Here is a 14949-nt window from a genome sequence, read left to right on the forward strand (position 1 = left end):
ACATGTTTAATTTTATGATTATAGGTCAGGGTTCAGTCTTTTATGATCAATTTAATCAATGTCAAGTGTAAGTTGAAATGTCATTCCTGCCCTTTGCCCCATCTATTTTAAGGGCCAAAAGAGACGGCAGGGGGTGTAATGAAGTGACTATTTCCAAACTTTCTCGGTGTAACTGTCTTTATGGATACTTTGACTCTTTGAGGAGTGTAGTGGCTATTTCCGAACTTTCTCAGTGTAACTTCTTTGTGGATACTTGAAGGGGTGTAAGTGTCATTAACCCTTTATTCAGGTTGAAATTTGAAATTATTTTTATGTTACTCTCCATTCATTGTTGTTCTCAGACTTGGCACTGGACTTGGTTCATAGCCATTCATTTTTGCTACAACAGATTTGGATGGTGGTGAGTCTCTTCCAAGTACACTAGCAGGTCAACCGTCTGCATTTCCTAGTGGAGGCATGAATTCCAAGTTATTGTCACATACGAATTCCAAGTTGATACTTGATTTTATTGGCAGTTCCAAGTAAAAAGGATCTAAGAGAAAAGAGAACATTATTTGCAATTCTAAGTAAAAGGACAAAAAACAAGAGAAGTGATGCATGTGACAGCGATTCAACTTCTGAAATGCTTATGCATGGAAATTACAAGCAAGCTAAACCATGAAAGAGCATCCTCATACTGAAACGACCACTCCTCTTAGCAGCAGAATTGGGGGTTCGGAAGTTTTTGAAGAGATTATAAAATCATTTCCTGATGCAATTTGGTTCTCAGATGCCGATTATCATAATGCATTGCAAATAGCGGTTATGAACCGTCAAGAGAAGGTATTCAACCTTCTAAAGAAATGATTTGTTGTAAACAATTGTTTATAGTCCAGGACAATTCTGGAAACAATATCTTGCACTTAGCTGGAAAATGGCACCTCAATATCAACTAAATCGCTCCGCGGTGCAGCTCCGCAAATGCAGCATGAGTTACAGTGGTTGCAGGTACTATAACGTCTTGTATACATGTCTAATGATTTCAGCTGAAAAAGAATTTCTTTCAAAGTGCAGAATTCATTAATTTATTCTTTTGCACAAGAGTAAATAGATATGTACCGCCTGCTTACAAAGAGGACAAAAATCTGCGAAGACAAAACTCCGGCAATGGTATTTAGAGAAGCACACAAAGAACTGACTAAAGAAGGTGAGAAATGGATGAAAGAAGCAGCAGTCTCAAGCTCAGTTGTAGCAGCCCTCCTTGCCACAGTGGTATTTGCAGCAGGAATTACCGTACCTGGTGGCAACAGCAATAATGGCATGCCAAATTTTTACGAACAGGACTCCTTCCTGTTGTTTGGCATCTCCGATGCATTTTCTTTAGTCTCATCACTTAGTGCCATCACAACGTTCTTGTCTATTCTCACTGCACGCTATGCTGAAGCGGAATTTCTTTACTTCTTGCCAATGAGGTTAATATGGGGCTTGTTGAATTTGTCCTTTTCTTTAGCGTCCTTGATGATAACCTTTGGTAACACTTTTTATATGGTGTTTCTGGGTTCGTCGAACAGGTTCTTTTGATCTATTTTAATCGGTTGTACTCTCCTCTCCCTTTTTGTTTCTTCACAATTTTTCCTCTTAAGGTATCTAGTACTTTCCAAGTGCCCGAAAGGAATCGTGCCCCGGCATGTATCTTGGCAAAATTTCTTTTCTGTTAGATGGGAAAATTTTGATGTACAAATTTACTTAAACAAACTTATTTACTCTAATTTGATCGGATGATTTTAAATTAGAGATATTTTTAACAAATTAGAGTAAATGATATATTAAACATGCTAAATTGTTATATTAGTTTGCGCGGAATAATTTGTATAATTAATTTACGTTTGTGGCAGGAACTTAAGGTAAGGGGGTCAAATCCAAAGAACTTACGACAGGGGAGTCAAATTACAAACAACAATATGATTATAAATGACATAATTAGGAATATTAGGTAAGAAACTTGTTGGAATTGATGAAACACTGCATAATAGAATTATAGATATATAGATATATTGTTACTAATAATGTAGTTAGAAATTTTACAAAATTTAGAAAGATTAACTTGAAATTTTTAAGGATATTTATGTGAAAATCAAAATTTATAGGATTAAATTGACATATAAAATATACTTATAGGAAATTATCTAAAGTTCATGTGGGTCAAGTGACCCTCCTCAACTCCCTTTGGCTTTATCCCTGTATGTAGCATTACATGTTTATGAATAGTTTCCTGATCTCAAATTTCAATGTCTTCGTGTTTTCATCACTTTACGAAAAAAATTTAAAATACAACATATATAGTTGCCACACTGTCTATATCAGCTTCCAGTTAATTTTGTTCTTTTGAGTTTTTTTTTTTTTTTTTTTGTCATTATTTTTAAATTAATCGTGATTGATAATTTAAAAATATATACAGTAACTACTTAAAATTATGTGTTGTTTTGCATTATACATTGTGATATTATCATTTTATTTAGATACATTTAATGGGTTTAACCCCACTCTTATATTGGGCTTTTCCAGCCCAAAAGGATCCATCCATGATCAAAATCCAACAGTAACTTCCCTGTCTTCGTTCAAAAGGCCGACTTAACTCGTCATCACGGTTCGAAGTTTCACTGAAACGCTCCAGTTTAACAAATCAAAATCAAAGAAGTGTATTCTCGAGCCTGCACGTTTAATGAGTTTCTGGGTATCTCATTGAAAAAGAAATTAAAATTTGGGTATCTTGGTGAAACGAAATTGAGGTAAATCATGGCAGAAGTAGTTAAAAAGTTCTTCATTGCATCGATGTTCATGTGGAAGCTCCTTCGCGATCTTATTTGGTTTTATCATAATCTGCTTCCTGGTAAATCATCTCATCTAATTATGTTCTTTTATTTTAGTTTTTTATTTTTATTTTTTCAGAATAATTTTGGTGATTTAGATCCCACTTTGCAAGCACTGTTTTTCTAATTTATTTATGGATTTTTATTCTTCGTGAAGCTCCTGCTCTGAAAATAATGATAAATATCGTTGATTTTTCCTGGGTATGGCTTAAAATTTGTTGTTTTATATGGGAAATTAGATTGATAGCATCCAAATTGATAACTTGTTTGGGAGTCTAAAAAACCTAACGGTAATTTAAGGAATGGGATTTTGATAAAGATTTTAATCAAGCTAATTAGTTGAGGTATTAGCATGTTGGAACAGTTGAAAAGTATGATAAATTTGCAAAGTTAATATTTTGGCCGTTAATACAATGGTTGTTTAAGTATCTGAAGGTGTGGTGGCAGTAAGCTTGAAATCTTTGAGCAGTGCCTTAGGAAGGTTGTTAGCAGGTGGTAGACTTTTCATGGTAAAGCTGGTAGGCTGTTTTCTTCAATTTTCTATTTGTTTTTATGTGGAGACGGTGAGAGAAATGTTGTTGCAGTAAAATTGGGGATGGATGATTGGGAGTTATACTCTTTGTTGTTCTGTAATTTTTAGTAGTTGGTATGGTAATTGTGACCTTGTTGAGGAACTAATGTATAAACTTATCTCTATGAATTAGCTTTTAAAACCATGGTTGGTTTCTATAGCTGAGAAGCCATGCCTAGCTATAGTGATGGTTGAGTTTTCTTGCCTCCTAGATGTAAAATGTAGGGTCCTATTTATTTGCATTACAGACATTTGTGATTAAATCTTAATCAAATTGAGAAAACTTTGTAGAACAAACACAAAAAACGAAAGAAAGGGAAAAATGGAAAACCAGCAGAATGTATTCGATATTTTACGCTCATCTGATTCTATCATAATTTTCTCTCTGTGTGTGTGATCCACTCTAAGTTTCTCATATTGTGATAAGATCTGTCTAAGAATGTTGTTAAGTTTCTTCAAATAATGCTTGCTGAAATCATTCGTTTCTGCAGGTTCAGCTCATTTGTCTCCTTACGGCCCTGACTCTGTTGAGGGGATTACTTGCTGTTTTATCGGTCATATAGTTATTGCATTCTATATTATTTGGCAATTAGGGCCTTCAGACAAACACGAACCAGATCCTGCATTTCTCGCCAAGGCCAAAGCTAGTGTAAGCCAGCCTATGGTGAGAGCTGAGGTGTCGTCTGAGGCCTCTAAGAAAGAAAAGTAGGACAGCCAAAGCCTTTCTCATTTACCTGTGGAAAGAGTGAACTAAACTGTGTGGCTGAGTCTTAATAGGATAATAGCTTAAATCTACTTGGTTGTATATCTTTTATGTGCCAATTACCATTATTAAGTTAGATATGGATGTGTCCTTTGATATCCGTTTTTTATTTATTAGATTGCTTTTTTGTTAACCAGAGTAAGGTTCTTGATATACATATTTAATAGTGAGTTCTTGAAATCAAATAATTCTGTAGTTCAACAATTGCTGGATTTTTTTTTTCATTCAAGTATGCAATTCAAAGCTGAAGATGAGTTTTTCAATATTAAGATCCTCACTATCTCTTCTATTAGTCTTTTGATGCTGCTACAGTTAAGCATTCGAGATGTCTTCACGAGAATTACGTTACATATGCTAATAAAGCTGAAAACAACAAACTGTAACTATAATGCATGTTTAACAAACATTCATAGATGGATGTCAATGAATTAACTTGTTCCTTCAGCAGACTTTGGAATTGATAAAATTATATTACACCAGGTAGAAAAACCAACATAAAATTGTACAAAATGAACTTCATTAGTATAAAAAATTGTCATTTAACATATAAAAAGTAGAACAATTGTCAATCTGTAATATCAAAACATAGCTTAGCCTCGTCCCAAGGACCATTAATCTCAAATTTGTATTCTTGAATCTGTATAAGCCAATAAGGGCATACCACATTCACAAAAACAGCAGGCCTAAGAACAAGACGAAAAGTAACCGGTGCAGCATATAAACAAAAGCCAATGTCGCAAACATCAAGGTAAATGAGAACAAAAGGTGTAAACGGAAGGAGTATTTCTTACACAGTATGTGACTAGTGGAGCAAAAAGGAAGACTAACAAGGAGAATAGCATGATAGCAAAGACATGTAGCTTGATGGAAGGCGGGATGCAATGAAAACAGATGCCACGACAGAAGCATTTAAGAGATGCAACTGGTTAAAGTTGGATTCTGTAGAGCCCCCGGAGCTTTTATAGTAGACCCTGATAGTATGCAGGAAGAGATGGAGTATGAGGAAGTGAGATAGTCACAGCCCAGATTGAGTCTGAGCTTATAGACCTCGTGAGTGTTTGGTAGATAGGAGCAAAACATAAGACCGGTCATAAAAAAAGAGATATTGAGAATATAATGGAACAGCAGGTTAAGAGAAAGCATTTCTTCAGTTAAAAGGAGAATCAAGAAACCTGATGCAAGGAGACTTACATCAAGAAGCAAAAGGGAATTTTCATCAAGAGTTGATCTAAGTGTAGATCCAAACCAACACAACGGAGCAACAATGCATAGATATGTTGAGATAGAAACCGAGTTTGCATCACCTTTATAGTTCCCGTTTAACTACATTGGCATTCATAACCATATGTTCAAGAAAAGATTCATGTGTGGTTGCATCAAAACCAGGTTGCATTCCTCCATATGCCACTTTTCTCCACCTGGGAGGAGTTGGAGGAGAACATTCTATCCATTGCAATTCACGCCCTATAGCAACCGTAATCTGCTTATTCAAATTGTCAGCATTCGAAAATACATCTTTCACAACGCAACACCTGATTCACACAGGCTTATTCCACCACATATCAGATCCGAGAAGAACAACATAAATGCCAGATGAATGTCACTGCTGCAACCTCCACTTCAAAACCAAATAAACCTATCCACAGACGGCAACAGTTAGGTCCATAATTGCTAAACAGTAATAACCTGATGAGAAAACTGCACCAGAAAAACACACAACTTTTACATTTCTTCTTTAAAATTTCTTCAATTAGTTATGATTACAACTGTAAATCCAAGTACACCAGCGACTAAAATGACTAGAACACTGACAACTTGATGAGAAAACTCATTAATTTCTGTTATATCATAAGATATGCTTATAGTTTCGACAACTATCCTTAAATGCATAAAGCCAGTCAAATCCCAAATAGTAGAACCAGCAATGATGAATATCTCATTAGAAGCCAAAAAAACTTATGTGAAATTAGAAATTATAGCAGCTCAGACTAAACAACAAAACCCATTAAAATTTTGCCACTCCAAACACATTCAAACATCGACACCATGAACAATTAGAATCATGCCTTATGAAATCAAGTTACCATCTTCTAAATTATATCTAATAAAAATCCAGTATTATTAATATTTACCACTCACCAACCAACGCTTCATTATGAATTCAATCAAAGTACAACATAATTAATATCAAGAAATTTCAAACGGCAGCGGATTGCGCCATGAGAGATGCAAAAAAGCCGAAAAGAAAATTCTTGAAATGTCAATATAAAATCAATTGAAGAGGACTTGGGGTCATATTGAGAGACTCACACTTTTCCGGCGAAGAGCCGGCGGGGGTAACGGCGCAGTTTCGGTGGCACTTCTGTTCACTTCTCTCTATTGGTTCCTCCGTTGGATTTTAGAAGCTTTCTTTGAGTTTTGAGTATGGCAGCCAAACATTTAAAAGGAAATTTGAAAATTACTATGGGCTCCTAAGGTTTTAATAAATTAAGGAATCCCCTAAAGTATGAGAAATCATCATACCTCCCCTTCAAAGTTGGCAAAATCATTACTCGTCTTCCTTTGACCAATGACCACGAAATCCAGCGGTCAAAATTAACAGAACTCTTGAACTCGTATTTATTTATTAAATAAATGTCAAAATTATAAATTTGCCACTATTATAACCTTTAATTTTCAACTCCAACCTATTTATGGTGAATATTATTGTACCCACCTTATTTCCTCATCTTTCATTTCATACCAATCTATGGTTGTAAACAACTTCATTATCAGAAACCAACCATTTTTTTTCTCTAACCCAATTGTAACGAATCCATTGGGTAAAACTCACTCTTAAAACCGGCATGTAAGGGGATGGACAGTGGTGGATCTAGGATTTTGTCGAGAAGGGACCTTCGCGGCTCTATCATTGTTTGTCAAACAACTAGTGAAATTTTTAAAAATAACCAAATTATAAGTAAAGAAAATAATACAATATCAAGAATCTAAAAGAAAAGAATGCAATAACACAATATTTTCCTACTTCAATGAATATATGAGAAGCAAAATTTTAAATAAATGTGTTGAATGAACCTTGAGCAAAACCTTCTTTTATTTTTTATTTTTTATTTTTTATTTTTTTGCTTTCAAAGATTATAATATAAATTTTTGTGACTTTGATCAAACTTAGCCTAAGCTAAAGTCAACCAAAACTTAAATTAAGTCAATGTTGCATTGAATTTTAATATGAATTAATGAAAAAATATGGAATTTTCTTGGTATAAACATAGATAGTAGCTCAAATTTTCTCAATAATTTTGATCAACTGAACGATAACATTTGAAATGTAGAAAAGTGGTGGGTGAAGGGTGAAAAATAACGTTCTTTAAAATATAGTTAAGGTTTTGATAGGAATATTCTTAGACACAAAACATAAAATAAACTAACAAAATCTATGTCTTTTTCTCTCAAATTAGAATAAAAAACCTTCAAAAATACAAGAATGATTTAACTCTAAAATAAACTAACTTGAAAGAAGTAATATACATAACTAAAACTGATAAAACAAAAAACGAAGCTAATTGTAGTACATTGAGTAGTAAAAACTTCAACAATTTCAGTCTTCAAAAGTTTTAAGAACGAATAACATAAAAAAGAGAAAGAGAAAAATGAGAGAATAAAAAATTTTGAGAATAAAATCATAAAAAACAGGTTGAGCCGTAGAAAAGAAGAGTTGAGAGAGTTTTAAACTTTTAATATGATATGGGCTCGGAATGTATACATATTAATAGCAAATTTTTTGTAGGCCTAGATATATGTTTAATAATTCTCATTTTTTAAAAAATCTTATGATAAGCTTGAATATACATATTAATAAAAAAAATTTGTGAATCTATATATTGTATTAGTATTTTTTTTTTTTTTTTTAATTAAATCCATACCTACCCTCCAAGGGGTTGGATTCGCCCTGGGGATGGAACACAAGGGTTAATAAACCACCCACTAATCCTACACTTGATGGACAACGGATCTTAACAGTTAAATGAAGAAAAATGTTGAGATCACATATCCTTTAAAGATTGTTGATTTCTATTATATTAATCTTTTGGGCTATTGACAAACGCTCAACTAATGATTAAAAACTTGATTGACCTTAACAAATGCTTAATAAATATAGATAGATAATATTATAATACTTGAAAAAAAAAGAATCCACTTTTCGATATATTTACATAACTATAAAGTGTTTAAGCAAATTTAACAATTCACTAAATTCTTATGGTTTTTAATCGTCGTAACCAAATAAAATTAAAAAAATCATAAAAATTAAAAAAGGGTTAGTTGTTTGGTTGAATATAAGTAAAAAAGTCGTACCAAATGAAACGAGTGGTAAATCATGTAAAGGTAAAATAAAAAACCCTTTTATGGGGATTTCTGAAAGGCACCTTATTCATCTAAAAAGGTGATTTTCACCACTTGTGTTGATGACACTGATCGGTTATGGCGAAATTTGGATGAAGAGAGCTGAGTGTGTGGAGATATGTTTGACAACAAATGGACTGTATACAGGAATAGGGGTTGATTTTTTTTTATCGCCATATTTCTGATATTATTTACATAATTAATAATCAAGAATTTCAAACGGCAGCGGATTGCGCCATTGAGAGATGCAAATAAGCCGAAAAAAAATTCCGAAATTCAATATAAATTCAATTGAAAGAGGACTTGGGTCCATATTGAGAGACTCACACTTTTCCGGCGAAGAGCCACGGCGGAGGTAACGGCGCAGTTTCGGTGGTCACCTGTATCATCATTCGTTTCTGCAGGTTCAGCTCATTTGTCTCCTTACGGCCTGACGCTGTTGAGTGGATTACTTGCTGTTATATCGGTCAATATAGTTATTGCATTCTATATTTATTTGGCAATTAAGGAGCCTTCAGACAAACACGAGCCAGATCCTGCATTTCTCGCCAAGGCCAAAGCTAGTGTAAGCCAGCCTACTGGTGAAGCTGAGGTGTCGTCTGAGGCCTCTAAGAAAGAAAAGTAGGACAGCCAAAGCCTTTCTCATTTCACCTGTGGAAAGAGTGAACCTGAACTGTGCTGGCTGAGTCTCTAATAGTATAATAGCTTAAATCTACTTGGTTGTATATCTTTTTATGTTGCCAATTACTATTATTAAGTTCTAGATATGTGATTAGTGTCCTTTGATATCCGTTTTTTATTTATTAGATTTGCTTTTTTGTTAACCAAGAGTAAGGTTCTTGATATACATATTTAATAGTGAGTTCTTGAATTCAAATAAATTCTGTTGTTCAACAATTGCTGGATTTTTTTTTTTCATTCAAGTATGCAATTCAAAGCTGAAGATGAGTTTTTCAAATATTAAGATCCTCCATATCTCTTCTATTAGTCTTTTGATGCTGCTACCATTAAGCATTCGGGATGTCTTCACGAGAATTTGAGTTACATATGCTTAATAAAGCTGAAACAACAGAACTTGTAATTATAATGCATGTTTAACAAACATTCATAGATGTATGTCAATTGAATTAACTTGTTCCTTCAGCAGACTTTGGAATTGATAAAATTATATTACACCAGGTAGAAAAACCAACATAAAATTGTACAAAATGAACTCTCATTAGTATAAAAAATTGTCATTTAACATATAGAAAGTAACATACAATTTCTCAGTCTGTAATATCAAAACATAGCTTAGCCTCGTCCCAAGGACCATTAATCTCAAATTTGTATTCTTGAATCTGTATAAGCCAATAAGGGCATACCACATTCACAAAAACCAACAGGCCTAAGAACAAGACGAAAAGTAGCCGGTGAAGCATATAAACAAAAGCCAATGTCGCAACCATCAAGGTAAATGAGAACAAAAGGTGTAAACGGAAGGAGTATTTCTTTACACAGTATGTGACTAGTGGAGCAAAAAGGAAGACTAACAAGGAGAATAGCATGATAGCAAAGACATGTAGCCTTGATGGAAGTCGGGATGCAATGAAAACAGATGCCACGACAGAAGCATTTAACGAGATGCAACTGGTTAAAGTTGGATTCTGTAGTGCCCCCGGAGCTTTTATAGTAGACCCTGAATAGTCATGCAGGAAGAGATGGAGTATGAGAAGTGAGATAGTCACAGCCCAGATTGAGTCTGAGCTTATAGACCTCGTGAGTGTTTGGTAGATAGGAGCCAAAACATAAAGACCGGTCATAAAAAAAGAGATATTGAGAATATAATGGAACAGCAGGTTAAGAGAAAGCATTTCTTCAGTTAAAAGTAGAATCAAGAAACCTGATGCAAGGAGACTTACATCAAGAAGCAAAAGGGAATTTTCATCAAGAGTTGATCTAAGTGTGTAGATCCAAACCAACACAACGAGAGCAACAATGCATAGATATTGTGAGATGGAAACCGAGTCTTGCATCACCTTTATCATGTCCCGTTTAACTACATTGGCATTCATAACCATATGTTCAAGAAAAGATTCATCCGTGTGGTTGTCATCAAAACCAGGTTGCATTCCTCCATATGCCACTTTTCTCCATCTGCGAGGAGTTGGAGGAGAGCTATTTCTATCCATTGCAATTCCACCGCCCTATAGCAACCGTAATCTGCTCTGTTTCAAATTGTCAGCATTCGAAGATACATCTTTCACAACACAACCCCTGATTCACACAGGCCTATTCAACCACATATCAGATCCACAAGAAACAACATAAATGCCAGATGAATGTCTTACTGCTGCAACCTCCACTTCAAAACCAAAAAAACCTGTCCACACACGGCAACAATTATGATGACATTTCTCTCTTCTAAAATTTCTTTAATCAGTTATGATGACAACTGTAATTATCCAAGTACACCAGCGACTAAAATGACTAAGAACACTGACAACTTAATGAGAAAACTCATTTAATATCTGTTTATATCATAAGATATGCTTAATAGTTTCGACAACTATCCTCAAATGCATAAAAGCCAGTCAAAATCCCCAAATAGTAGAACCAGCAATGATGAATATCTCACTGAGAAGCCAAAAAAACTTATGTGAAACTAGAAATTATAGCAGCTCAGACTATAACAACAAAAACCCATTAAAATTTTGCTACTCAAAACACATTCACAATCATCGACACCATGAACAATTAGAATCATACCTTATGTAAATCAAGTTACTATCATCTAAATTATATCTAATAAAAATCCCAGTTATTATTAATCTATTTACCACTCACCAAACCAACGCTCCATTATGAATTCAATCAAAGTAAACAACATGATTAATATCAAGAATTTTCAAAACGGCAGCGGAATGCGCCATTGAGAGATGCAAATAAGCCGAAAAAGAAAATTCGCGAAATATCAATATAAATTCAATTGAAAGAGGACTTGGGATCCATATTGAGAGACTCACACTTTTCCGGCAAAGAGCCACGGCGGACGTAACGGCGCAATTTCGGTGGTCCCTCTGTTCACTTCTCTCTATTGGTTCCTCCGTTAGATTTTAGAAGCTTTCTGTGAGATTGAGTATGGCAGCCAAACATTTAAAAAGAAAATTGAAAATTACTATGCGCTCCTAAGGTTTTAATAAATTATATGAATCCCCTAAGGTATGAGAAATCATCATACCTCCCCTTCAAAGTAGGCAAGATCATTACTCGTCTTCCTTTGACCAATGACCACGAAATCCAGCGGTCAACATTAACAGAATTCTTGAACTCGTATTTATTTATTAAATAAATGTCAAAATTTTAAATTTGCCACTATTATAACCTTTAATTTTCAACTCCAACCTATTTATGGTGAATATCATTGTACCCACCTTATTTTCTCATCTTTCATTTCATACCAATTTTTGATTGTAAACAACTTCATTATCAGAAACCAACCATTTTTTTCTCTAACCCAATTGTAACGAATCCATTGGGTAAAACTCACTCTTAAAACTGACGTGTAAGGGGATGGATAGTGACGGATCATGATTTTTGTCGAGAAGGGGTCTTTACAGCTCTGCTATTGTTTGTCAAACAACTAATGAAAATTTTAAAAAATAACTAAATTATAAGTAAAGAAAATAATACAATATCAAGAATTTGAAAGAAATGAATGCAATAATACAATATTTTCCTATTTGAATAAATCTATAAGAAACAAAATTTTGAGTAAATGTGTTGAGTGAATCTTGAGCAAAACATTCTTTTAATTTTTTTTTTTTTAATATTTGGATAATATAATTTTTCATGACTTTGATCAGAATTAGCCTAAGTTAAAGTTAACCAAAACTTAAATCAAGTCAATATTACGTTGTGTTTTAATATGATTAATGAAAAAATGTGGAATTTTCTTAATATAAACATAGATAGTAACTCAATTTTCCTCAATAATTTTGAGCAACTGAACGGTAACGTTTGAAATGTAGGAAAATGGTGGGTGAAGAGTGAAAAATAAAGTCCTTTAAAATATAGTTAAGGTTTTAATAGGAACATTCTCAGACATAAAACATAAAATAAACTAATAAGATCTATGTCTTTTTCTCTCAAATTGGAATAAAAAACCTCCAAGAAACAAGCATGATTCAACCTAAAATAAACTAAATTGAACGAAGCAATACACATACCTAAAATTGATAAAACAAAAAACGGAGCTAATTGTAGCACCTTGAGTAGTGAAAGCTTCAACAATTTCAGTCTCCAAAAGTTTTAAAAGAGAATAACATGAGAAAGAGGAAGAGAAAATAAGAGAATAAAAAATTTTGAGGATAAAATCATAAAAAACAGGTTGAGTAATGAAAAAGAAGAGTTGAGAGAGTTTTAAACTTTTAATATGATATGGGCTTGGAATGTATATATATTAATAGCAAATTTTTTGTAGGTTTGGATATATGTATAATAATTCTCGTTTTTTTTTTTTTTAAAATCTAATAATAAACCTGGATATATATATATAGCAATTTTTTGTGAGTTATATATTGTAGTAGTATTTTTTTTTTAAAATTAAATCTGAGGGTAAGTATGGGCCAATCCTCAAAGGGGCTGGATCCGCCTCTGGGGATGGAGCCCAAGGGTTAATAAACCACCCACTAATCCTACACTTAATGGACGGGGGATCTTAACAGTTAAATGAAGAAAAATGTTGAGATCACGTATCTTTTAAAGATTGTTGATTTCTATTATATTAATGGTTGTTGACAAACCCTAAGCTAATGATTAAAAACCTGATTGACCTTAACAAATGCTTAATAAATATAGATAGATAATATTATAATACTTGAAAAAAAGGAATTCACTTTTCGATATATTTACATAACTATAAAGTGTTTAAGCAAATTTAACAATTCACTAAATTCTTATGGTTTTTAATCGTCGTAACCAAATAAAATTAAAAAAATCATAAAAATTAAAAAAAGGGTTAGTTGTTTGGTTGAATATAAGTAAAAAAGTCGTACCAAATGAAACAAGTGGTAAATCATGTAAAGGTAAAATAAAAAGCCCTTTTATGGGGATTTCTCAAAGGCACCTTATTCATCTAAAAAGGTGATTTTCACCACTTGTGTTGATGACACTGATCGGTTATGGAGAAATTTGGAGGAAGAGAGCTGAGTGTGTGGAGATATGTTTGACAACAAATGGACTGTATACAGGAATAGGGGTTGATTTTTTTTTTTTTTCTTTTTTTTTATCGCCATATTTCTGATATTATTTATCATAACAAGAAGTTCTATGTTTTGTTCTCCACAGGTTACACTATAGCTGTAGATTCCAAATCTTTGGCTATTTCCCAAGTTGCATGTTCACTACAGAAATTCGGAAGTTTTTCAAAGTCTGTAGACAAATTCTTGGTAAGTTTATTTGATGAAGGCACTTAAAGATTTGTTTCTGGTTGTTAAGATTGGAAATTAAGTAGGTTGGAGTTGTAAATGGATTGGACTTGGAGGATGCAGTGATATTTTTAAGTCGAGATTGTTCATATTTTGTTTCGGCTAAAGAGTTGTGGGGAAGTAAAGGAATTTGTGTTAATTATGTTTAATTTAGAGAAGAAACTTATAATTTGGATAAATATAGTTATCCAGGAGAAGATGCTTGGATTTTTTACTTGAAAGATGGTAAGGTCGTTGGGAAAATTTAAAAAAAAAAAAAAGAAAAAATCTGATTTTTCAGCTTTTTTGGCCTTCACCATCTTGGCTGAAACAGTGAGTGTTCTACTGTTCTTTATTCTAGTTGTTTCAATTTTAATTTAAAATGAATGCTAATTACCTCCTTAAATTTGTGTTCTTTAAGAGTTTCGAATTAACTTATTTTGATTTTTTTTATTCTTTAATGATATGAAATTGATATTTGGATCATTTTATGAAAACCAGCATTAAACATGTTAAGGTACATAGAAAGTTGGTTTTAGCTATATAACTACAAGAAAAATGTCCAGGATTTATCGGAGGTTTAGGAGAGTGTTAGATGCTTTCTTTTTTTTGTTACTTTCTTGTATGATTCTACTTCCTATTTTATGGATTATACCCAAGATGTTTTACTTTGTGTACAAGTAATATTGGGTAAACTTTGTGTACAATTAATATTAAGTAAACTTTATATAATTCAACAAAATCAAAACCCTAATCTGAACAGGTAAATGACTCCATTCGGTAACAAATTCTGAACTAATTGATAAATTTTAATCCTAATTAAAAACGATGATGGTCATCCTTCATTATATAAATAAAGACAAATCGGTTCCTATTTTCTTCCAATAATCATAATTCTGATTTCTTCTTTGGCTC

At 33.1% G+C, this 14949-nt stretch overlaps 2 protein-coding genes across 2 annotated transcripts; one reads left to right on the plus strand and one right to left on the minus strand.

The window, feature by feature from the left end:
• The first annotated feature begins 2775 nt into the window (after positions 1-2775).
• On the plus strand, positions 2776-9510 carry LOC116119241. Its single transcript, XM_031405183.1, has 2 exons — positions 2776-2869; positions 8992-9510. The coding sequence occupies exons 1-2, from the start codon at positions 2776-2778 to the stop codon at positions 9210-9212; spliced, it is 315 nt and encodes a 104-aa protein (XP_031261043.1). The 3' UTR covers positions 9213-9510.
• Positions 9511-9795: 285 nt separating this feature from the next.
• LOC116119243 (phosphatidylinositol N-acetylglucosaminyltransferase subunit C-like) lies at positions 9796-11693 on the minus strand. The gene is made up of 2 exons (XM_031405184.1): positions 11593-11693; positions 9796-10949 (listed from the first exon to the last, which is right to left on the minus strand). Exon 2 carries the CDS (start codon positions 10756-10758, stop codon positions 9856-9858), a length of 903 nt encoding a protein of 300 aa, XP_031261044.1. The 5' UTR covers positions 10759-10949; positions 11593-11693; the 3' UTR covers positions 9796-9855.
• Positions 11694-14949: the final 3256 nt, after the last annotated feature.

This window comes from Pistacia vera, unplaced genomic scaffold (assembly GCF_008641045.1).
Source record: "Pistacia vera cultivar Batoury unplaced genomic scaffold, PisVer_v2 Contig878, whole genome shotgun sequence".
In the NCBI taxonomy this organism is placed as follows: Eukaryota; Viridiplantae; Streptophyta; class Magnoliopsida; order Sapindales; family Anacardiaceae; genus Pistacia; species Pistacia vera.